Source organism: Homalodisca vitripennis, chromosome 3, assembly GCF_021130785.1.
Source record: "Homalodisca vitripennis isolate AUS2020 chromosome 3, UT_GWSS_2.1, whole genome shotgun sequence".
Taxonomy (NCBI): domain Eukaryota; kingdom Metazoa; phylum Arthropoda; class Insecta; order Hemiptera; family Cicadellidae; genus Homalodisca; species Homalodisca vitripennis.
The window spans coordinates 73,512,343-73,538,854 of NC_060209.1; the positions used below are offsets into that span (position 1 = coordinate 73,512,343).

General features: G+C 30.8%; 1 protein-coding gene across 2 annotated transcripts in view; it reads left to right on the forward strand.

Annotated features, from left to right (window-relative positions):
* Window positions 1-23,625, forward strand: part of LOC124357062 (hemicentin-2) — a 222,563-nt gene extending 198,938 nt beyond the window's left edge. The window contains exons 9-19 of one of the 2 annotated variants that reach the window (XM_046808466.1): window positions 3,037-3,164; window positions 3,339-3,497; window positions 4,034-4,293; window positions 5,399-5,713; window positions 9,750-9,902; window positions 10,429-10,714; window positions 11,820-11,994; window positions 12,239-12,393; window positions 13,818-13,973; window positions 16,896-17,051; window positions 20,107-23,625. In XM_046808466.1, the coding sequence (XP_046664422.1) occupies window positions 3,037-3,164; window positions 3,339-3,497; window positions 4,034-4,293; window positions 5,399-5,713; window positions 9,750-9,902; window positions 10,429-10,714; window positions 11,820-11,994; window positions 12,239-12,393; window positions 13,818-13,973; window positions 16,896-17,051; window positions 20,107-20,288 (2,125 nt within the window). In that variant the 3' untranslated portion in view covers window positions 20,289-23,625. The remainder of the gene's footprint in view (window positions 1-3,036; window positions 3,165-3,338; window positions 3,498-4,033; window positions 4,294-5,398; window positions 5,714-9,749; window positions 9,903-10,428; window positions 10,715-11,819; window positions 11,995-12,238; window positions 12,394-13,817; window positions 13,974-16,895; window positions 17,052-20,106) is intronic. The other variant, XM_046808467.1, reaches the window with a different exon arrangement.
* The last annotated feature ends 2,887 nt before the right edge of the window (window positions 23,626-26,512 follow it).

Here is a 26,512-nt window from a genome sequence, read left to right on the forward strand (position 1 = left end):
TGTCCGTCTGTTTGTGTTTATTACATTAATTTTTTTTTTTTAAACAACCATTAAAGGTACAAAGTTAAACTTTTTTAACATATGCTAATCTAGTAAAGATTGTCAAATTAAAAAAAATTGAAAATTTTTACTCAACAAAATTCAAAATGGCGGGCTAGTTAAAATCTTTGATGGTGAATTTCTCAAAAAACTACTTCCTGTATAAAAAAATTTTCTAGAATATAAAAAAATATAAACTTATTTATAAAACGAACGGTACCTCATTTTTTGAAATCGCTCAAGAAATAAAAAAGTTATGGCATTTTTCTTAACCTAGTAACATATCACATTTACAAGGTTTTTTTCTTGTTTCAAAAGTTAATGTAAGTATTTAGGCAGTATAAAAATAAAACGATATTTTGGGTTAAAAAAACTTTAAACTTGATAATTAGTATTAAATTTTAAAAACGACATTGTAACAAGCAATCTACATGACTCAACTTTCATGATTTAAACAGCTGAATATGTTTTCATGTTGAGACACAGCTGATTAGAACAACAATGAATTCAGATAAGTAAGTCATTTCCTTGTTTATTTTTGACAAGATATGATCTGTTACTTTCACTTGTAGAAACACTATTAGTCGATAGTGCTCTTATTCTATTGAAGATGGCAGGTTACCCATTTAGCCATCAAGCTGACCATGATATTTATGTATGGAAAAGCTAACGGTAATAGTCGCCTAGCATCCCGCCTGTATTACGAAAATCATTTCCAAATCGACAACAACCTACTCATTCAACATTTGCTGCTGTTTTTCAACCGACTTCATGAGACTGGCACTTTGTTACCTTCTACTGCAGACCGAGGTGTACAGAGACAGCGTAGAACTCCTGATTTGGAAGAAAACATCTTACAGCGAGTAGAGGAAGATCCAGGCGTAAGTACTAGGCAGTTAGGAGCAATATTCAACGTAGGACCACATGACAGTATGGCGAGTTCTACATGAGCAGTTGTTTATATCCGTACCATTATCAGCGTGTACAAGCCCTTGGTCCAGCTGACTTTCCATTACGTTTACAGTTTTGCCAATGGTTTTATCAGCAAGCTAACAACCCTGGTTTTACATCATTAGTTGTGTATACAGGATGAAGCTTGTTTTAATCGAGATGGAATAACCAACTCTACCACAATATGCATCAATGGGCTGATGAAAACCCACAAGCCATTCATGAAGAGAGACATCAACAGCAGTTTAAAATTATATGTTTGGGCAAGCATCATTGGAGACTGTTTATTAGGTCCTTTTGTATTACCTGACATACTAAATGGTGAAAAACTACAGACATTTCTTACAACACGAATTGCCTGAAATTTTAGATGATGTTCCCTTGGGTGTGAGAGAGCACTGTTGGTTCATGCATGATGGAGCTCCCGCGCATTTCAGACTAGATGTCAGGCAATTTCTGGACCAAACTTATGGGAAAGATGGATAGGCAGAGGGGGACTGTTATCATGGCCGCCTCGGTCGCCAGATCTAAATCCAATCAATTTCTTCCTTTGGGGCCATTTGAAAACTCTAGTTTATGAAAGACCAGTTAATACAGGGATGACCTTTTACAGCGTATCACTGCAGCCTGTAACACTGTAAGGAATACACCAGGAATACTTGAAAGAACTCGGCAATCAATGACCAGACGTGTTAATGCATGCATCGCACCAAATGGAAGGCATATTGAACGTTTTGTTGTAAAGTGATCCCTAATATTTTGAAATAAATGTTGCTCTGTTAAGTTATTCCGTATTTTTTAATAATGACAGCTTAAAACTCGTTTGTTTAATGTGAGATATTTTTGTTTAATGTGAGATATTTTTGTTGAATGTTCTAAACAATTGTAGGCTACTGTAGTTTTTTGAAACAAGAAAAAAACTTGTAAATGTGATATGTTACTAGGTTAAGAAAAAATGCCATAACTTTTTTATTTCTTGAGCGATTTCAAAAAATGAGGTACCGTTCGTTTTATTAAATAAGTTTATATTTTTTTTATATTCTAGTAAATTTTTTATACAGGAAGTAGTTTTTGAGAAATTCACCATCAAAGATTTTAACTAGCCGCCATTTTGAATTTGTTTGAGTAAAACATTTTCAATTTTTTTTTTAAATTGACAATCTTTACTAGATTAGCATATGTTGAAAAGTTTAACTTTATACCTTTAATGGTTGTTTAGAAAAACAATTTAATGTATAAACACAAACAGACGGACAGACGGAAAAACGATGCATTTTAGGACATACATTTATAGGAACTTTTTGGTTCGTTTTGACCTCAGGAACAACCTCCTGAAGTTTGTCGGTGTATTTCAGTTACACCCTGTATATATATATATATATACATTTTTGTATTATACTTATTATACCTTTTAGAAAACGGCAAAAAGCCGAAATATTAAAGGAACTTTGTATCAAGAAGTCTAATAATTCATATAACAGAGCAATTCTGCTTTTATATACTCGAAGTGATAATATATATATATATATATATATATATATATATATATATATATATATATTATTAGTCATTATTATTATAATTAATTAAGAAAATAAAATCAATAAATAAAAGCAAAGTATTGTAAATTTAAGTAATGTAAATATTATTATATAGCTATACAGCTAAATACAATCAGATTTACAAACAATTCATTTAATTTGAGGTAATCTGTAGAAAGTGTTGTATATAAACATAATTTATTTGGTTTTATCAAATGTTTATTACTTACCTATATTATTTTATAAATAATTTCATAAATTGTTAGCATATAACACTTTTTAAAAACTCCTTTTATGCAAATTTTTCATTGATAAATAACATTTTGGAAATTTAAATATTATATTGTAACATTTATCATAGATGTTAAATTATTATTATCAAGAAATCAATTCTTTAATTGTGAAATTATGGTTAATTTTTCACTTAATAAAATGTATATCTTGTATTTATACTATATATTTATGTGATATCAATTTATTTTACTAATGAGAAATGGGATTTTAGGATTGGAGATTCAGAATTCAGTGCAATGTGTGGAGCCCAAGGAAAACCAAAACCTTCAATAAAATGGTTCAAGGATGGACAGGAAGTTTCTTTGGAGAAGTTCGACATTTCTACGGATGAATCAGAAGGTTAGTTTTATTTTATTTTATTCATGTATTTTTTAGATTATAAAAAGAAAATTCAAGTTAATATTTCTTCAATTATGTAGTAGTTAGCTAACTATTATACCATACTCACCCTAAATGTAAATGGTTTTGAGGAAGATAAACAATATACACAAAATAACATGTTCACATTTTTAGGACGCAACTCTGTATACACGGTACAGAGCACACTAAGGTTCAGCGGACGCAACCGCCCAGGGGGTAACCAGTTGATGCCAGCTGACCGTGGTGTTTACTCATGTGTCTTCGAGAACGAAGTCAAGCGTGCTGAGACGACTATGCATCTCAGGATAGAACGTATGTTCCAAGTTAATTAGATTAATGGATATAGTTTGTACACAAAGTAGGTCAGCATGCTGAGATAGTAAAACGTCTGTTAGCAAGACTAAAGAATTACTTAGTCGTAGTGAATGATGTCTTTCACATTTATTCAACTGTACTTCTGAAGCATAAGTACTAATTATGCTCTCTTCTCTAGTTTCAATGCTAAGAAACAGATTACCGTACTCATTTTTCACTATAATACTGTTCTCTTTCATAAATTTAATGACAAGTGGGTTTTCATGTAAAAGGTATTTTTGCACTTATTCATTATTCCTGTTCTCTTTTTACATTATGCAATATTTAGTATGTACTGTATTTATTTTTAGTGTAAACTGTTTTACTTCTTTCTACTATGATTCTGAAGCCTTACATTTAATTATTTAGGGTTTTACTAGTCAAATATATAAAAATAATAAAATTAACTTAACACAGATGAAATATAAAATTTGGATTCTACTTTTGATTCAACATTTAAAAATTGTACATTACTCAAATATTTCTTTTCACAGATGAGCCAATTGTGGTGAATACACCACACAAGGTGGCGTATGACTTACGGGAGACGGCAGAGGTGATGTGTCGCGTGCAAGCCTATCCCCGGCCAGAGTTCCAGTGGAACTTCGGCAACAATGCAGCTCACCTGACCACCGGCGCAGATGGCCATTACGAGATCAACACCACCATCAACCAGAGTGGAGGAGATATCTACACAAGCATCCTATCCATTGCCAACATCCAAGCACATGACTATGGCGACTACAACTGCAGGGTATGGATAATTGCATTACTGCATCTGTTATTATCCCGTGTATCTTTGATGAATTTACAACTAAATCTATTAAATGTTTAGTATCAAAAAGTTATTTAACTATCAAGAAAATCTCTTGATATCTACTGAAATAATAATGGTAAATTAAGTTTACTCTCATCTTAAATATTTTTAAATTAAATCATCTTAAAGGCTCAGTTTAAATTTTCATCTCACAGGATTTTTATGGCTCTTATTCCAAATTAAACTAAATCAATTTAATTAACTCAGTATTTTAGAACTGAGTTCAGTTTTTGTTTTATTTTCTCTACATTTTTTTTACATAGTACAACATTGTAACATAAATTTAAATACAACTTATCTTTGAATCTGAAAATTGGATATTGTTTATGTTTGTGTTCTGAGTAACAAAATATATAACATTAAAATGCGCAAAATCGGTTTCCTACATTTTCCTATTTTTATTTTTACATAATACACTGGTTTTATATAGATATATACTATTTAAATGGAGGTTTATTTCTAAGTTATTTTTGTATGTTTTGTAAACTTCATAGTTATATGAATGCCAAAAAGCTTTTTATTTACATAGATACAAAAAAATTTGAATGTAAATATTTTGAACTATTTTCTTTCAACAGTAAATTTTAAAACAATTCCACAAGAGGAACAATTATTATTTGTAATTTGCACTAGAGCCTATTAAAATTTCAGTAAAGCAATACTAATAGTTATTTCAGGATTGTAATTTGTTTTTTGTTGTTATGTAATATATTCAGTTTAAAAAATATGGTCCTTTATTTCAGTTCTCGTTTAAATGTGGTTCATATATGTGATTACTAACTAAACATTATCGTTTTTGATTTTCTAAGCTGAAAAACAAATTAAGGTTGATTAGTTTTGAAATTTTTAAATTACTAAACTTTCTAAGAAAATAAATAAGTTTTTGATATAGGTATTTAACTAATTATATATTTCTTTTCTAACTATCCTTATCATAAGTAAATGTAGTTAATGTATTTAAAAATTAGTTGGTTTTACAGTTTTAATTTATAGCTAAGCCTAAATTATTATCTATTTAAAGCCAAGATTTCCTCCATTGCAGGTGACCAACATGATTGGCAAGGTAAGGACCACAATCAGGTTGCAACCAAAGGGACCACCAGAGAAACCGGAATCACTGACGCCAGTAGCTATCGGACACAGCTTTGTGACACTGCGCTACACTCCTGGGTTCGATGGAGGAGTACATGACACCAAGTACTTCGTGTCGTACCGGCGCACTGCAGACAGTGGTGATGATGAATGTGTCAATGCGCGGCGCAGTGGTGCTCCGGACAGCTGGCATGAGGTGGACTGCCAACGCAACAACCCCTGCAATGTTACCAGTCTAGACCAGCATCAGCGGTACATCTTCAAGGTGAATATATATTGTCGATAATTTTGTAAACAGAACAGTGAACAAGTTTTACTCCAGACCAATTTCTCATGATATACATTTTTTCAGTAACCAATACTGAGATCAGAGATTCAGTGGTTAATTTGGCAAACCAAGTAGGATGGGTGGTTGAACTAACTTGGCAAACCAAATAGGTTGGGTGGTTTAAAAAAACTTGGCAAACCAAGTTGGTTGAGTGGTTGAATTAACTTGGTTAACTAAGTAGAGTAGGTTGGATGGATGAATTTACTTTTCAATCCAAGTAACCTTTTTATGTCTTTTTTAAAAGTTTTATGTAGTATGTCTGAAAAACATGAAGGAAATATTTGGTAAATTAAATAAATGGGTTAAAATATTCATTTAGCCATATTTTTCCCTATCTCGCTTTCTCTGCCTTGTGTCGGTTTGAATTTATTCTTAAAAGATTTTAACTCTACAGCGGTTTAAGTTTAATTAATGTGATAGATAAAAAACACTTCTACATTTTGACATGGGTACTGCAAATAACTCATGAATCAGCAGTTTATATTTGTTTTGTAAAATTATTGATATTCGTAAACTTACTTTTTTAAGCATGAAAAATGTATGTTTTTTGTATAATTTGTAGTTATTTCTCATCATTTAAAAAAAAATGTTTTAACATATTTCAATCACACTAATCAAGCTTAATCTATATTGAACCATAATTAATATAAATGTTAATAGTAAAAATAAAATATAACTGTGATAGTTTTATATTTTTGTTGTTGTATATGATTGGTATTTAATATATAAACAGTGAACTATTAAAATCCAAATGGGTAACTAATGCATTTTAAGTTGTTGTTTCTGTAATGATTTGTTTTAAAAACTGATTCTTAATTTAATTTCAATGTGTGTTGCAATTTTATTTCATTTTAACCAGTTACGGTCCACTTATTAATAATTGATTTGGCATCAGAGCACATCACAATCACTATGCTTTCTAAAAATATTACACTATTTATTATTTTCTGTAAAAATATCCACTTTGAAACAATGAGGGCTAAATATATAATTTTACCTTCATAATATTTTTCGGTAGTTTCAAAATTGTCAACTACAATAAAAAGTTTGTGAAGAGAAAAGGTTTCTGTCAAATCTTATCACTATTATTTTAATTTGGTATTTTACTTCTATATTGGTCATCCACACCATGAGTTCATGGTAGACAAGAGAAATAAGTGTATGAAGTGTACACCTTATAACAGTAAAGTAGTATGTGTAAAATTTCAAAGCACTATACTTGTTGTTGAATGGAGCATATATTTATGTGAATTAATACTCAAATTTGGTCAAATGTAATGAAAGTCACATTGTTTTTATACTATTATTTTTGTTAAAGCAGTATAAAAAACGTGTTTGTGCATTTCAATGGTTTACTCAGACAAAAGTAAGGTTAAAACACACATTTGAGGTAATCAAAGAAGGGAAGTTAAATCTAAATAAACTCACCTGTTTAAATCTAACTCAAGATCAAAAGCTGCTTGGAATAACAAACACATTTATCTCTTCTGCCCAGAGCCTTTTGTTCATTTCAATTTTGTTTATTTGCCATTCTGTAATGTACCTGCCTTCAGAAATTCGTTAGAAAGATAAAATTATTCTTTTCAGCCAGCTTAACCTGTCACAATCCAAATTAATATAGTCAGTGACCTTGTTATGTGTAGGTACTGTACGTACAACTATGTCCATATGGCTGCACTAGGTTATTACAGGTTAATAAGATTAGCTTTTTCTTTTTATATTAATCACTCTTTTTCAATAAGGAGAAGGATATTTAGCATATGAGAAATCTAGATTGCAGGTAATACACAATTAAATTAGCCTATTTCAATTTTGAAAGTATAGTAGATAACTGTAAAAAGATTTAATTTTTCAAATAGCAATCTGTTGTATAAATAATTAAATTTGTAACTAAGTAAGTTTACAGCATAACAAAATAGCTTTCATAAGATTGCATTTCTGTATCTTGTTTCAGAAATACTTATGAAACATCACTCAAACTTATAAAATATTGGGTTTTAATATTTAAAATAAGATAGAATAACGTACCTCCTTGGAACAAGTATGATACTAAATTAATTGGTTATCCAATATGTACTATTAATTCATGTTAATTCTTGCATTATTGATAATTTTGTATAGTTTTCAATGCAAAACTTGGTTTAATTATAAATAGGTATAGGTTACACTACAAAATGATAATCAATTAAGTTTGAAACACCCTTTTCTAGTAAGGAAGCAAATATTAAACACAGAGCTATTGTCAGTGACAGAGAGTTTCATGGTCGTGTATTGTCCGGACAGATGGCACTTTGGTGTTCAATGATTTATTGCAGCAAACAAGGCGTTACAAATTTGATAGCCAACAGATTAAGCCTCCTGACCAGGGGCGTTTGATTAGTGCAACAGCCAACAGAGGGACCTGGAAACGCTCTGTGTCAAACCAGACTGCGGGCTTTGATGTCCGTAATGTGATGAGTCCACTAATCATTATCATTATCATTAAATTATGCGCTCATTTCAGACATCTATACTTTTGGATAATGCTAAATAATTGATTCGGATATTAGTTCCAACTGACTGTTTTCTTTAGTTTGTTAATATATAGTTTAATGCTTTGCAATAATAAATAGAAGTTGTTAGACTTAGGCTATAAGAGCAATGCTTATAATAAAATAACATTTTCTTCATAAATTAACTAGTCTGTTCCAGACCCAGCTGACCTTGAGATTTATCTCATAATAATAATATTAAACTTTTTTACACCAATATTTTTGGTCATCGTACAATATTTGATGTGTCATTAATACATATCCAAACTTTTTTAGAATATTTTTTTATATTTAATTATTGAAGTGCAAAATATGACATTTTTGGAATAACCAGAAAAAGTAAGTTTGGGTACGTATTAATCAAATCTTTGAAATAAGAAATCTTTTACAGTTTTACAACTAAAACCAAGGGCATAACAGTCTTTGGCATTAAAGATTGTTCTTATGGGATTAAACTCAAGATGGCCACCAGTACATCATTCTATAAATAACTTACTTGAAAATCACAGCAATAGTTTGAGTTTACATCATAGTGGGAGATGCGGCAATTTACATTTTATAAACACACATCCAACTTTCTGAAGGAAAACAATGGAGGAATTTATCCTATGTAAGGAATTAATTTTCAACAGAACTATTACTAATAAAAAGGAAATGAACTTTCCATCATTTCAATCTGCTGACTGACGCAGATATATTTATTATCTGTATCTAACTATCTAATGGATAGTAGTAGTTGTGTGCATATAAAATAATACGAGGTAGGATTACGGCACACCACACATCGTAACAGGCTTCGTTGAGGTTTCATTCAAAATTTCAAATCTATAGCTCATTTTATTCTTGAGATACTGGGCAGATAGACAGACAGTCAATCATACAAAAATGAAGTTTACACAATAATGACATATGATAGAAGCCATTCTTGTAGAAATTAAGTTTCATGCAAATGCAAGACGAAGTAAAAATATTTGCTAATGCTTAACCAAATCCCATGGAGTAATATGCACTATCATCAAACTCAGTGTTTCTCATACAGGAGTGAAGCATTGTGCACAACTATTTCAAGTCTACAGGTTAGTTTTGTTTTCAAGATATCGTAGGGATGGAGAGACAGACATAAATAAATTTTTCCAGCCCCACAGAATTTGCTTAAACTTAGGCAATGATTGAACAATACATCAATTGTCATTATTAACACTTTTACTACTCTCACGTTTAAACTCCCACCAAAACTAACATGGATGAGTAATGATTATTTCCTACTTAGCACGTAATTAAGCTGAATTGTTCTAGTAAGTGAAAATCAGCACTTATTTCCCTGACTATTATGAAATTTCACCCAAAGCCAAAATGCACACCATTCCATTTCTGGTTGTATGAGTGTGGTATATACACTTCAGCATATTTTATATTTCTCAACTGTTTGGTGTTATGTCCAGATGAAAGCCTACAACAACAAAGGCCACAGCAATTACTCAGACGAGGCGAGTGCAGTAACGAAGGTGGATAGGATACCAGCCCCTCAGCGAGTCGCCTACGACCCCGAGACTCACTCTCTCACCCTCAACATTGCTGCCACTTGTCTGCGAATGGTAAGTAGAGTTTGTCTTCACATATTGTATCATTGCCACATCTAGACGTTCTGGCCAAATTTAATAGATATTTTCAGCAATATAGTTTGAATGTTGTCTGCACATGCTAAATACTGGCAGAGGTATTTGTATTTATGTGAATTTCCTTTCCACCATTAATTAAAAATCTGTATAGACAATCAGTAAAAGACCAATTAGTTAGTTGAAGCTCAACTCAAAATCTAGACATCTTACTTTTTTACTATCAATTTGTGATATGCTCATGTTCACACTAATTCTGCAGAAAACCTTTTTCCATCCAGGTGGCATTTATTAACTGGCCAAATACCAATAAAAGGAGGATGTTTCAGGAATTTTTGACAAAAACTTGTATTTTTATTACAAATTATGTTAACTTTCATACAAGTAACTCCATATCTTCTTTACTCCTTATATACATCAAGTATAGATTCCAAAATACAGTTATTTTCTCAATAAATTGTTTAAAATATAAAGTTGTCTAACATCACTCATATTTCCCTCATAGGTCGGGATCATTGAGGTGTTGACAAATCACATTCACGAAGAGGACTGGAGTCCGCTGGAGGAGCATCTGGCTCTGGCTCCAAGTGGGGCTAGCCCTACCCGCCATGAGGCCACTATCAGTTCCCTGCACCGCACGGCGGGGCCTGGTGGGCGCTCCCTAGATCCTGACAGCATGTTCCAGGACGATACAGTGCTGCCTGTCATCAAAGAGGAGACAGTCCGGGTCCGTGTCAAACTATGCCTCGAGAACAACATTCAGGCGTGTGGCAACTATGTGGAGGCTGAGAGTGAGTGTAAACAATATAAATCTTACTCAACTTTACCTTTTCTACATAAAAACTATAAGAACTACTTGAATAGCACTCACCAAAAATATCTTTAATTGGTAACTTTTATCTTTCACCAACTTCAGTTTTCTTACAGTTAGCGTTAACCTCAAGGTTTTTTCCTTTACAGAACATGCTAATTGGTGAACAATAGCTATATAAAACTGTGTTATAAAAACCAAACTATATAAACACTTAAACTCTTGATTTAAAACTTCAACAAAGGCCCTTGCAGAGCTTTTATCTTAATACCGCTAAGAAACTGGTTAATGTGGTTGCTGGTGAAACAATTACCAGTGATTGCAAAATATTCCCCCATGAATGTGGCACCAAAATTGTACCTAAGTAATTTTTTGGGACTAGAATTAGAGAAGAAAAAAGTTAATTCTTCATCACTTAACATCAGCAAATAGTTGAAGAACTTATTTCTGGAAATGTCATTGGATATTAAACTGTAATAATTGGCATACTGTCACAAATATATTGTGTTGTAATGCCTAAACAATAATTATGTATTGTTTTGTAAGGTGCCATTAATTAAATTTATATTTTATTATTTTACCATATAAAAGTTTTAGTTTATTTTTCTTAATTTAGAGCAAGACTTTAAATGTTATTTGTTTCAAAATATTAAACCTACAATAAGTAGTGTGAGTTTATTCTTTTCATGTCAGTCACTTGCAAAAATAAAATAGAGACAATTTATTCTCCCGTCAAGCCGTAAAGTCCTACTCATATATCACTGCTAGGAAAGTAACTTAAGCGATGTAAGCTCTTAAACTGAGTTGCGGTCGTAAAATTAACCAGTCGTACAGTTTATGTCGGCCGGACAACGTACAATTGATGAGACATGTCTGGAATGGCTGTAGGAAGTTTATGGGCTGGCCAACAAGACTTTATGGAATGTGAAATGTCTATGCTCCTGCTCCAGTTTTCTGAGGCTGTAAACCTCTACACATTTTATGTGACCTATCTGCTGTAATTGTTTTGCCATAGTTATCACTAGTTTTAAAATCTAATTTATCATTTAATGGTTTAAATTAAAAATCCTTTATTGCCTCTCCAGTCGGCCCTCCATACATCAAGGAAGCCTCGACCCTGTCTACTCCGACACTGGTAGCGATCATCGTGTCTTGTGTGGTGTTCGTCCTCTTCATTGGCCTCATGTTCGTATATTGCCGCTGCCGAAAGGTCCAAACAAAGAAGGGCAGTGGAAAGGACTATGAGATGGAAACCACCACGTAAGTTCTTCAGGATCTATCTTGTTCATAATATTGTTAAGTTTTGTAGTCATAAAGATTTTCAAGTTCATTATTTTTAAAGTTAGTTTATTTTAACCTGCTGCAATGGAAACGTGAGTAACCGACCGGAGACATAACTTTATTATTTAATAAGGTTTTGCTGATCATAAGAGCAGCATCTGATCTTTTAGTGTTATAGCTCTTTCTGCTTAGTTAGATATTTGAAAGCTACAATGTGTTGTAGGGTTCACCCTAGTATCGTGCAGCAACCACCCCCGCCCTACTACCCTTCCTCTGGGATGGAGAACAAGGCTCTGGATATGGACCCCTCCAAGACAGCTGTCTACGCAGGCCAGAACGGCTATGGATACCATGGTGCTAATCAGAACGGTGGAGAATGTAAATCTTACTTATAAATTGCGATCTAATACGTTTAAGCTTTATCGTACTTTTAATTTAAGCAACAGCTGTCCATTTAGTTTATATTTGATCAACTAAACACTAAAACAAAACCTGTAATATGAATAAGACTGCCAGTAGAATAGTTAAGTGTAGGAATTAAATAGTACTTGATTTGTTTGTGATTCAAAACAATTTTACAGGGTCACATTAAATTAAAATCAGCCTTACAAGTGTGAAAAAGGATTTCAATATTTTTGTTAATTCAATTATTTAATTTTGTTGTTTTAATTAGCTGTTTGAGAAAAATAATGGAATCACTCAAAAAGATATTATTAGTAACCTGATAAATTGTATTGTTAGTTTTTAAAAATCATACTTTTAGTGGTGCTGTTTCATAATAAATGTATTGTGATCTTTGTAAGCTAGGAAACATTTTTCATTGTTTGGGTTAAATTTAGTAGTCTGCTTAAGTGGAAAATTAGATTTTTAGCTAGTAGTGATTTTAAAATGGTTTTACTCAGCATTTTGTTTATGTAACTATGAATATTAACTGCCTTGCAATTTCCGCTCTTGATCAGTATTGGGGCCTTCTCTTCTCATTTACACAAATACAATGGCATAATGCACCCCTATATTATTGAATGGAAAGTGTTTAAAGACTGTGGATTTTATTTATTTCGTTACGTGAACTGTTATTTGCGGAGAACTATATGCTTTGTATTGTAAAGAACCGGAGACCCAGCCCCAATTTCAGGGACTGACTCACTATTTAATTTTATGCAATATATGTTACAGCCAGCAAAGGTTATGTTAAGGGTAAGTTGAGAAGTTATGTAAAAGTTATATATGTGTCTCCGTTCAAGTGTTGTCAAATATTTGGAAATTTGGGTGTAACTAATATTGGGTTTGTTTTTACAGAAAGAAAGGATATGCATGGCATGATTTGTGTTGTTTAATTATTTTGCAAAGATGGCCATGTACATCTGGAACAAAAAGTTCTGGAACAAAAAGTATATAATTTTATGTTATTACCAGTTCGTTATTTTAAAAATAATATTTGAGTGATATGGAAAACATTTGGTTGATATATCCTAAATACAGTATAAAAATGTACAACATTCATCAACGATTATAAAGTATTGCCCAAACTTTAATTTAAATATTGTGAATAATTCCTTATAAAGTTTAAATTTAAATGAAGTGATATACCAAGTAAAATTTGCAGCAATAAATATGATAATTACTTTTACAAATTTATAATAATTACCGGATCTCTTAATTAAACACAGTATATTCACAACACACAAATTGTGTGGTTCAAAGTCCAGATGTACAACAATTGCTATTTGCATGGTAGTTAGAATTGTTACATGTAGCTGGAAGGTGTCAACCTTTAGTACAAGAGTGGCATGTCTGTGCAGGGGTTAACATGGGCTACATGGAGAACAGTTATTCCAATTCCAACAATGGTGGCTCCCAGGACTCTCTGTGGCAGATGAAAATGGCAGCCGCCAACAACAATGCAAACTCCGGGAGCAATCCGGAACACCACCACCATCACATACCCAACCATTACGGTAACTGTCTCCCTTTACAGCACCTCTACAGCTAGCTCATTCTGCTACGGAATTAGATTCGTCTCGCTCTGATTTATTTCAAACATCCCTCTTGTTCTTTTGCAACTGTTGCATTCTGCTAACATTGTGTTTGGAAGTCAATTCTCTTTTCCAATGTACAAACTATTTTGATTTTTACAGCCTGATCAGTACAGAAAACACTGAAATAAACCTATACAGCCCAAAAATATATTTTGAATAGTTTTTTCTACATAAACATTTTTCAGTTTCCTAGCAATTTTAAACTGTAGAATCCATGAAAATTGTATTAACATGTCTATAACAGCATAATCGTATAGAGATCATTTCTGTTATTACTATATACTATAGTCCTTGTGGTCTACTAAGGCCAAGAATCTTGTCCATTATCATAAATGATAGCAGCCAGGTCACATGCTGAGGGAATCACATCTATACTATTTGTAAAGCAAAAATTATAAAAAAACTAAAATTTCCTTTTTTTAAAACAATTGTAACATACTTACCTTACAAAAACATCAAAATACACTCTTACACTTAATTTTTCAAAATCATGGTCAGTATGAATAAAAGAATTATAAGTACATTTTATTTTGAGATTATTTTGTATTTTAATTTCAGTAAGAATGACAGAGAAATTATATAAGATATTTGTAGACAAAATACACACTTTTGTTCCACAAGTTGTGGCTGGGGCAGTTTATTTAGAGTATTATAAATTTTTTTATTACATTATAAAAAAATATTTTGTAAAAATGGTTGTAAGATACATCAATATTTGTAACATACATTCCTTTGCTTTTAAGTGTTTTACTTCAATATTACACACTTACTTAAATAAAACATAAAGTTAAAATTGAAAATTGTTTTAAACATTCATGACAATTTTGTCTTTTAGACATTTTTTGTTCCAAAATTTAAATTTGATTTAAACTATATTAAAAACATGAAAATAATTCAGATTGATCTCAAGAGCTAAATGAAAGTTTTTAACTCATTTGAGTTATCCCAACACCTGTCTGTAATCAGAATAATGATATGGTAGCAATAAATTTAGATTTTCTAAGAAGATTAATTTGCCTAAACAAGAAAAGGCAAGGAGCTGGTGCAGGTTAATACGCTGCGGAGTCGGTGTCAGTCGTGTAGTCTAATGCTCAACAGAGGCGTGAAGCTAAGGCGAGATTGTCGTGCAGCACAAAGCCAGGTTACGAGACAAAGCTTTGAGTCACAACAACCGACTCTCCGGAATGTCAATGTGTCTCCAGTCTCCGGGGAATGAAACCACTTTGTAATTAGATCATGTTGCTAACTTTCCTCACCCTCACTCGTTCACACCTGCTCTCCGGTCTCACGAGTTGCTGAGTTACAGAATCTCACACCGATCTTGTTACCTCACTTCTCTCGTTCTCACTTGGTCTCTGTGAAAATTGGGCAGAAAACTGTCAACTCGCTTATAACTTCTGAATGGCATTATTACAGTGTTAGTTATTTGGACATCTATGAAAAGACAAAAAAGATGGTTTATAGTTAACACACTGAATGAAATGAAATGATGTTATTTATAAAATAATGGAATTTACTTAATTAGTATTTTATTAAAAATGTTTCATTCTAAAAGTTATGTTTAGTTATAATTAATGTCTTTAAGTCATAAATGATTGAAAATATGCCATTTCATAAAGTAATAATTTATATAATTTAGTAACAAATTCATATTTTCAGCAACCCAAAGTTCCTATTTTAATTACCCATTTTTTGCTCATTCCCATGTAGTAGCTGTGGCTCTGAAATAAAAGATTAACTCAACCAAAAACCAATTGCAACATTTTAAATGTTAAATGTGTTAATGTAAGATATATAAATCATTGGTATTTAAAAACTAAGAAACCAAAGCAATATTATTACTACTTAAAATTTAAAAAAAGTTTAGGTTGGTTTATATATATATATTGTATTTTAGGGTACTAAAAATGTGCGAATAAAAGTGTAAAAATAATTTATAGTTTTAGAATCAATCGCAAAAGATTGACTTTTATATTTCACATAACCAAATATAAACTGATCCTGGTAAAATATTCGATGAATACTCCAAGTGAAGCACAGAGCATTCTGGTGAGCACTGTAAACACTTACTGTGCAGAGTTATCAGTCAGAGAATGCTGTCTTGATCTTATCTCGATACTATTATTATTGATGTTCAACAAAAGAAATAAGCAGCATGCAATTTCTTTTACTATCTAAAACTTTATGATTGATTTATTTTCTAAATTTAAAATAAATTTCATTGTTAGTATGATTATATTCATACTGTTTTTTATTGTTAGCAATAAAAAGTTCAAAGTATACTAAAAATATATACATTTATTTATAAAGAGCATATGCAAAGGATATATTAAGTCAATTTTATAGAAGGTTACTGAAAATTTTCACACAAGTTCTTGAGAATTTAATTTCTTTCCAATTCTTATAGAAGTAATGCAATAGGACCAGGAGAGCAAGAGACTTAAATATAATTTGTATTATTTAGATTCACATGGATTATTTCATCAGAACTTACTGAGGAGGATATAAATTTGTAGGAGAAACTTTTCTACTTAAATATTCACGTAAAAAAGTTTATCAAAGTACATTTCCTATTCACATTTTCTTAATAGCCTGCACCATTAATGCATGATATTAAAAAAAGAAAAGTTTGGCCTATTTCCATCCTTTGAAATATTGTATGAAGAATTTGAGTATCCCAAATAATATCTTGAATCATCATTGGTTAGATTGATCCAACAATTCCCACCCTAACTATAAGTAGTACCTCACAAACATAACATTAACTTTTATCATTTTATTGTTATTCATCATAGCTCTTTAAATTTTAAATTTCTAACGTAATCTTGTTTTTCTATACAGCCGGTTACGACCCACTGACTCACGGCGGCTATGGAGCCGTGGACGACTATGCCCCCTACCCCCATCTGGTCTCCTCCGCATCTCCCGACTACAGCCGCAATGCCTCTAGACAAGACTACACTCCCGACAAGTGCCGCAGACGTGAACACCACTTAGGTAAGGATTAGTTGCTATCAACATACTGACCTGAGTAGCATCTTTTTGGTTGTAACACAAACATTATTTCTAGTGTACTGAGTAAGCAGCAGTGCAGAATTATTGTGTAGGAATTTAGGGAAATTATAAACACAGTCCCTGCAATTCTCTTGTTCATCGGTACAGTCATATTTAAGGTAGATAAAACACTAGCAATTGTTCATTACGTGCAGTTAAAAAGTTTTCTGTGAATGAACATGCCTATGTCAATAACATTTTTAATAAGTTTAAATGCAAATAAATGCAATAGTAAGTAAAAATGTATTTTGAGTTTTAATATGTGAGTTGAGTTTATAGTTCAGAAAAGGGTTTGCAATTTTGAAAAATGTAAAGTTACAGTGAATGCCTAAGATTGAGTTTGAGAGACAGCTTTGTATATGCTTCATCATTTATTACACAGATAAAGGTGAACATTATGTCCTGAAGTCAATAATAACATTTTAATTAGTGAAGAATGTATGTATCTTACGATAATAGAACACTTGGTTTTTTTAAGATTCCAAAATTGCAAATTTTCCTGAAATCTTGCAAATGTGTTTCCATAGATTTTGATAGTTTGTGAGAAAGTACTTTGGTTCCAGTAGGTTTCTAAGCTTTTAATGTCATGGTTTATGACTCTCAAAAACAGATTTCAGGAAAACTTTTGGAAATAATTTCTAATAAAGTAAGAAATTTGAAAAATTCTAATTACTTTTTGAAAAAGTATGATCTGTCTGGACTCTCCAAATTTTCTCCTGGCTACGTTCTTGAGTGAAGGAAGGGCTCATCACATTGTTTGTAAACAAAAATTTTGCTATTGTTAAAAATTTTACAATAAGGCACTAAACAATTGTCAGGGCAACCTCACTTAGGTTTAATTTTCTTGAAGAACAAATCAATGATGCTGAATCAGCCGATCTCGAGTTTCATTTTGTGCAGGAAGAAATGAAGCCATTTACTTCCCATCAATGCACAAACAATAATTATGCGTGGCAGCACTCCATTATGTACATTAACAGTGGAATTGTAAATTAGGTTTATTTAAAAATGAAATATATTATTTAGAATATATTGTTTCGTTAACAATGCACATTGTCCTGAACTATTACTGGTAAATTAGTCATTATTAATTTATGTGATATTAGTTTTTCTGCTTCAAAGATATAAACACAATTTTTTATTGACCCTTTATTTATTATTAGAACTCCACTGATGAAAGAGATTTATAACCATTACTGAACGTGCACACAGTTTTAGAAGTATGAATGTTATGAAGTAGGCTAAAACATTTTAGAAATATAATAATTGATGAAGATTTAAGTAAATCACTACTAAGTATTTTACAGACTGATTTAGTAGATCATAAGGAGTGAAACACCATTATCATAGTTTGGTGATTAAAGTGAGGTGGTTTGAACAACAGTGTTGTCATCATTTGTCAACAAGAAAACAAATTAATGAAGACAGATGACATTACAAAGGCATTGAAGCGAAGGTAGGGGGAGGATGTGATGTTCTCTGTTGTCATTAGTCTTATGCTGTGAGATACTAAACATAGCCATTCAAATTCAGTGATTTGCTTGTAAACTGTATGTAAAATTCATTTAATATTTTGTTTTAAAAGCCTTCTTTTCAGGAATTGTGCTGTTATGTATAAATTAATTGTGCAATAGCTTACATAAATTACTTGGGTTCTTTTTCACTTCAACACCAAATATTATATCAGTAACATAGTAAAAATACTGACTAGACCTAATTACAAAATATACACATCATCCTACAGTTATGCTTAGGCTTAGGCATACTCTTTATAGTGTTTTGTAGTACGATACTTGTCAAACACAAGTTAGGATGGTGCTGAAGGTTCAGTCTCGTTGTCATTTAAAACATGATTATTTACTACACTTTCTTCCTCAGAAATAGCAAAATCAGGATCAATATCATCATTGTCACTATCAAAATCAAACAGTGCATCCTCAATGTCTTCATCGTGCAAAACAATTGTATCACCACCGCCTCGGCTCGTTGATGTCGAAAATAAAACTCACTTTAAATGATTCTGGTTGACAACTAAATAATGACAATATATCTGTATCTATTCCTCAACAAACAAATTCAAAACAAATCAGCAAACAGTAGATCCTTAACAAAACAGTAGCAGACGATACAAGTCGTTGGTTAGCTGAAAATAAACACTTTCCAGGTTTTTAACTACGCATCATAATAATGCTGAAAGTGAAGCCATAAAGGAAGGTAACTTGTGTCTAGTTATTTAAACCCCTTTCACAAGATCTACAGAGACTTTCTTATAACAAATATGAGCCCGAATAACATGTTTTGGTTAGATATTTACATTGCAACAGATGTCGGACTGAATCTGGCCTTGGACTAGAACGGTCGAGATAGCGATGTTGGACTGAGTTCGCCTATGAATCCCAAAAGGTTAATGGTTACAGTAACTAAAATAGTGTGCCAGATTCTAGCCATGGTCTAAGTAACCATGATCTTATCCATAACATTTTGTCATGGCTTTTGAATTATTGTAATATTTCACACAGGTGCTTTAAATTACACTTCACATATTTTAAAACTTTCATTGGGAGATGGAATGAAAATTTTCGCTACGTTAAGCTTGTTTTATACGCAATTTAAAATAAAATTTTCTTTTCTTTATTATTTGGTTTTTCGCTTTGTTTTAGAAAATATTGTTTAACCCTAGAACTAGAAGTTATTTTTGTATTACTTTAAATTCAAAGAATGTGTTTGAACTAATTTCAAGAAACATTTTTGTGGTATTATAGCACACATAAAATCATAAATGTGAGCATGTTTTACCTTCCAGTTTTTTCACATAGCTTAAAAGATCTATAAGAAACACTAAAAATATATTTTAAATGTTTTAGAAATGTTTAAATTCTATTCAAGAATATGGGATCACATTTACATTATTTCAGTTTTTACTTATTCAGTATTTAATCTTTAACTTATTTTTTATGTTTTCCAAACAGTAATAATAATGAACAACATTGTTTTATAGAGTCACCGTATCATGACGTAAGTGGACTTCCAGACCCTTATCATCTTATGTTGGAGAATGAAGAAAACCACCCCAAGAAACCACATCAAGAAGTTTCCCTCTCCCTGGACGAAAGCCTAGAGTCTGGGTACTCGACTCCAAACTCCCGCAGTAGAAGAATTATCCGTGAGATCATCGTCTGAACTGCAGCCCCGCCAACCCTACTTTGGGTGTGGAAGTGTACATTTAATTACATGGTGCTCATTTGCCATCGTAAACTATTACAAAACCGTTCAATGAATGTAATTAATGTTATCAAATTGTTGACATTTGATATGTAAATAACTTAATGTACATATTAAACTGATAGGAGTTATCTATTTATCAAATTGACTGATTTGTCGAAGGAGTTTACTCGTTGTAATATATGTGTAAATAAAGGGCTTGTGGACAAACGAAAAGTACAAATGTGACTGGTTCATATTTTAACGGACAGAATAAAAATAAATGAAATATGAGGTTAATATTTCTGTATTTCAAGGAAATGTAGTATGAAGCTACAATTCCTTATTGGCATTAATGTATTAAATTAGCCGTAATAAGTCAAATATGACTTGTGTACTTTCAGTTGTACTTGGAATACATAATAATAGTTTATTAAATCATTTTGAGGTGAAAATATTAATGTCTTCAGTAAATTAAAAACAAATCCCATAGTAAATAAATAATGATTATGGTTTAAAAGTAAAAATAAACTCTAATGTGTTACACTATTTTATGAGTAATATTTCAGTTTGTGTGTATTCATGAGAAATTTAACAGGATAAAAAAAGACTGAATACATAAAGCTATTGGGGCAAAAGTATATCTTGCTGGGTTTTGGTAGTTATGTTGGAAGTAGTGGTGTTATCGCGGGGAGATCATAATTTATTTATCTTTAGACAAAATTACTAAATTTTATGTTCATTTAAAATATTATAACTGTAAATATATTTACAATTATTATTCTAAAAATAATTTGTGATACAATATAAAACGTTTACCAGCATTGAAGCAAAAAAAAAAAAAAATACTTATCCGGATGAATATTACTAAGAGCAATTGATACAATGCAAGTATATAACATTAAAAATATTATGGGGTAAGGTTCAGAAACAGGAATGATAATGACACGTTAAAAATATCTATGTAGGAAAGCGTTATTATTTCTCTTCATGGTAATGAAAATGTTGTGTTTGTGTGTTAGATGTGTTGCTGAACTGAATAATGAAATTTAAAAATAAGAATCTCATTAGGATCTAATATTTGTGATCATTATTAATTTTCTTTACTAACAAAAAATTACCTAGGTTCTGTATGAATTAGAGCTCTCTTTTTGAATTCAATTTTCTTCTTAATGTGAACATGTTTTAGATTTTGATTAAATAATTTAATTGAATTAATTTAGATTTGAAACATTGACCCACACATTGTAACAGTAAAAACATTTAATAATTTCAACAAGATTATTAGAAATACTTAGCGTTACAATGTGGGTGGTAGTTTAATTGCACATTAACAATTTATGGATTCAACTGTAAAATGTATGTAATCACAATATTGAATACAATTTTATATTTAAAATAAATAAATGATATAGCATACTTATTTTAAATAATAAGAGAATTGTATCTTTCATCTGATTAGTTACAATTTAACCACACACATTATCATAGGTATACTTCAATCTTTCATTGCTTATTTAAATTAAATAGGAAACAATTTATTCACACACACAAAATTTTAAAATTCGTTTGAAATGAATTCATTGTCATGTTTTGTATAGTAAATAAAAGATAATATAAATACTAATTAATATATTTTAATTCAAATTAAAATAACAGAATATGTGCAATACAAAGCATAAGTTCTCACATGAAGCTCTGTCGTTATTTTTAATTATTTATACAAATCATATGTTCTGTATATATCTTTAGTTTAAGCACTTTTCAATATTTTATGTTGTCTGTTTTCAAAGTAATCGTTTGTTTTGTTGCATGCCATAAGTTATCAGATCTAGATAATATTTCTAATGTCAGTATATATATTTAAAATTATTAAAATGTCTTTGTAGTATTTTTTAAAATATTCAAAATTAAAAATACAGTAGTGTATCAAATTAATAGGTAAGTGTCACAGATTTAAATACTTAGAAGTTTAAAATTATGGAAGCGAGCATTCAGAACTTTGTTTAGAAACGTTATTTGGACCTAAAAACTTATTTTAAAACTAACCACATGTACTATTATTTTTAAAATGTACTGACATTAGTATATCTGACTGAATTGACCACATTGTTGCAACAGAATGTCAATATTGAGGAGTTGCCAACTTCATATAGTGAGGGGTTTTTGTATATAAGTTTGCAGAGTGCCATGTATGTCCTGCTGAAGCTCAAATTGTGCTGATAGTTTTAGTTTGTTCCGCTAGTCTATTATCCGGAAATGACTGATCTTTTAATCTCATTTTAATGTCTTGCCTTCAATTATTAATTAACTTTGATATTTTTGTTCAGACGCACAATTCCTTACTGTCATTTTAACATATTTTTGTGTTTCTAATAGTTATAAGGTGTAAGGAATTTTCTCATAAATGAAGAGAAATTGTTTAATAGTAATTGTAGCAAGATTCAAATCTCAAAATCTATTTATTTTAAAGTTGAACCCACAAGAAGAGAGGCTTTGGATTCACTGTTTACACACGTCTTCAAAATAGCTTCAAGCCTCTTCAACTTTTCTGGGTTGTTAACTATCACTTTCAATGAACTATTTTTATTGTAATATTGCTTAGATTATCTTATTTACGTGAATGCAAAACACTTGTTGTACGATTACCATGAATGGTTTCCTGAACACATTCATATACCAGTAACATATTAGTGTAAAAAAACTAGCAATTTAAAAACCATACTATTAAATTTTAATCCAAATGTGAAACTAGTAAAAATTAAAAACACTCTATCTGAAAATATGTATAAATTGTTACATTTGTTTAACAGTGGATTATTTATCATACATTTTGACTTATTTTACATTTTTTCCACTGATAAAGTACAAAAAAAGTTTAATGAATAGAATCGTGAATAAAATAATCTGACCAGTGTTTATTTAAAGAAATATATTTAACTTTAATTTTGCTCTCTTTCAATGGCTGTTCTCAAGAAGGAGACTGTGAGATACAGTCTCAAATCTTTCATAACTTGTATTTGTATGGCTTTTGTTTGCTCATGTGCATTGTCATCATATATCACTCACTGCAGCAAGATCTCATAAGTTGTTATTGTTTTTTATAAAATAAAGTAAAAAATAAAAAAAAATGCTAACATTTTCTAAACAGTTTATTTCTAACTATATTCTTTATAATGGAGCCCAGTTTTGTTTTCTTTTATATATGTCTGTATAGCTGTAATTTTAAGATATCTGCAATTTCATAATTGTTTTTACTTGTACAGTTTCATGTTTCTATGTTCTTTTATATAAAAAATAATAAATGAAAAATGTATAGAGTTGTGAACATTTCTTCCTCCTTCACTTTGACATCTGTATACATATTTATAGTAGACTAAATATTATTCAATTTTCGTACCAGACGAGTGGGTTCACCCGTATTTACCAAGGTTGTACTGATGCCCTTAGGCTACTAACTACAAGTAAGATGAACTATTTTTCACTGAATTTTTTAAAGGGCACATTGGTTACAAACGTTGGGGGAGCAAAATGTATAACCGATAAAATAGCAAATTAATTCAAGGAAATACAAAATAATTAACAATTTTAAATAGAGTTTATTGATAGTTTATTTTTGTTTTCTACTAGGTATTACATTCATAGAAATACTATTTAGACCATTACACAATAAGTGATCAATTAATTAATTATCCTGGGCATGTAACCTGCACTGAACCTTGCAGTTGTGTTAGCTATAGTGTTGTTAGCTTAAGTGATGATTAAGAGTGTTTATCCGCGTATCGTAATTTCACACTCACACCTGCCCTCCCCCTTGTAATGAAAATAATCTCGGTCAAGGAAAGTAAGCAGAATAACAGGTTTTAACTATATCAAAACAAACCATATATATTTTAATACTAATAAAAATAGAATATCATTAAAATAAAATCTGTTGTATCAATTTGTGAAATATGGTTCTGTGCTACGTACCTTTATTTATTTTTCTAGACACAGCGGATGCATAGGCATTGTAGAATTATTCTAAAAATCAGGCATTAGGGAAAATCCGCAACCTGACACCAAATTGGCAAGTTTAGGGACTTTAAATCCTGAATTATGAGTCATGGACATGACAGTACGTCATGGGGGGGTGGCACTTCCTGGTTTGGGGCCCATTGTAGCTCCTTGTTTAGGAAACAATCTTGCTGGTAGATGCAACCTGCATGGTAGGTTCACTAGTACCTCTTGGTAGAAGATGTAAATTTCTAGTCAATTTGTCTCAAGCAGGATTAAATTGCACCTATTATCTAAACTGGATGTTGCAAAAATTTACCTCTCAAGTTAACATTTGAATGGTTGAGTTTTCAGATTTCATTTTTAATCTCTACAAAAGTCACCTTTCTCGACATGAATATACCTGCTTTTAAGGAAGTTATAACTAAGTTTTCTTTCACATAAGTGTAAACACACCCATATGCATGCTCCACTGTTATAATTTTTTGTACAGTTTGTTGTTGATACTATAATTTTCTGTAAGATAGTAAAATTGGGAATGCTTAAATGAAGGCAAGATTCTAACTTTAATTGAACAAGAAGTTGAATAGAGACAAACACCTATAATTTTTACCACTCTTATTTTTTCAAGATCAAAGTAATTTTCTCACTGTGCTTATTTAAAAAATATCTATCTCTTCAAAGAATGAGGTCGGTAGGAGTAAGTAAAACGTTTAAATATAAAAAAATTGAATTAAAACATTCACACCCATTCAACAACTAATGGTGGTGGTAGGGTGAACTTTTGGTACATTCAGTATATTCACTAGAATTTAAATATAACTCATCAAACACATAAACATAAATGATATTAGTCCTTGAGGAGCAAACTCTATAGCTGTTGTAACAGTGGCGATCCCAGGAACATTTAAAACTCTAAATGGAGCAATATATCTCCATGAGGATATAGTGTGTCAGCTGCTGCAGCACAACGTTTGTGTCACCAGATACTGCTGAGCTGGGTGCCATCTGTATGTAACGTAACTATACAACGTAGGTAAGCATCATTGAATTTATATTTTTATGTGTGCATATGTTGTTTTAAGAATAAACATTGAATCAAACATTTTATTTTTTTCTAATTAAATTTCAAATTATATTAATTGACTAAAAATGTGAAAATACTACAAAAATCCTTTTTAAGGAGAGAATTGTATCTTGTTGCTCAGGTATCAATTAATTTGTAAAAACAGTGCCTCTCTCTTTTATTTCAGTGAAAAATGTTATTTGCATTCTTTAAAATATACTGTGCATTTTGGTTCCTCTGCTCATACTCAAATAATATCGAAAATTACATAATTTATATTTAGTTTAATTAAAAATATTTTGGTTGATATAATATTAGTATATAATTTTAATGTTAAAATTTTAAATGTGGAAATTTGATGGGGAGATAAGTTTAAAACTGAATAGTTGTATTCTTATCAAGGTTCAACAATAGGCATTTTGATGTTAGCTATTTTTATGGTCTGTAAAATAGTATTAACCCTGGGTCAAGCTGATCACTAAGAAAAACATGAATTATTTTTACAATATATTATTCCAACTATTGATGAATTATAGACTACAGCAAGAAGCTCTGAATGTTGAAATATGAACTAATTCCAACCTTTCCACGTTTGCAGTGTTCGTTCATTATGTGAGAAATGTAATTGTAAAACATCAATATATATGTTGCAACTCTACAGCCAGTATTGTAAGACTAGCATACTTTTCAAAATTTATAAAAACTTTTTTAATTATTCGAGATTAGTTTGTCATCTGGCTCCATCCAAATAAAGGAAAGAAGTAAGAGTTTTTAATTACAAAATTACTCAGAAAATTGTTTAGTAAATAAGGATAAAAGAAAAAAATGGAAGCTTTTAAAATTCAGAAGTAATTTCCTAGCTTACTCAAATGGAAAAATTTGAAGAGTAAGATACATATTATATTAAGCTTCATAAATATTTAGAAACTTACTCCCATTATTCAGTGATGATTGTCATATTTGTAATGGAGTGATGTTTTTTAAAAGTGTCCGTTTGGTAGAGCAACGGTTTTATGATGTATTGTTACTCTTTAGCGTCGCATTGGAAACATTTATGAAATTTTTAATAAATAAAAATTAATTAGATTAGTTGGTAAAAATTCTGTAATTTATAATTTGTTCCAATTATCATTGTTCCCAA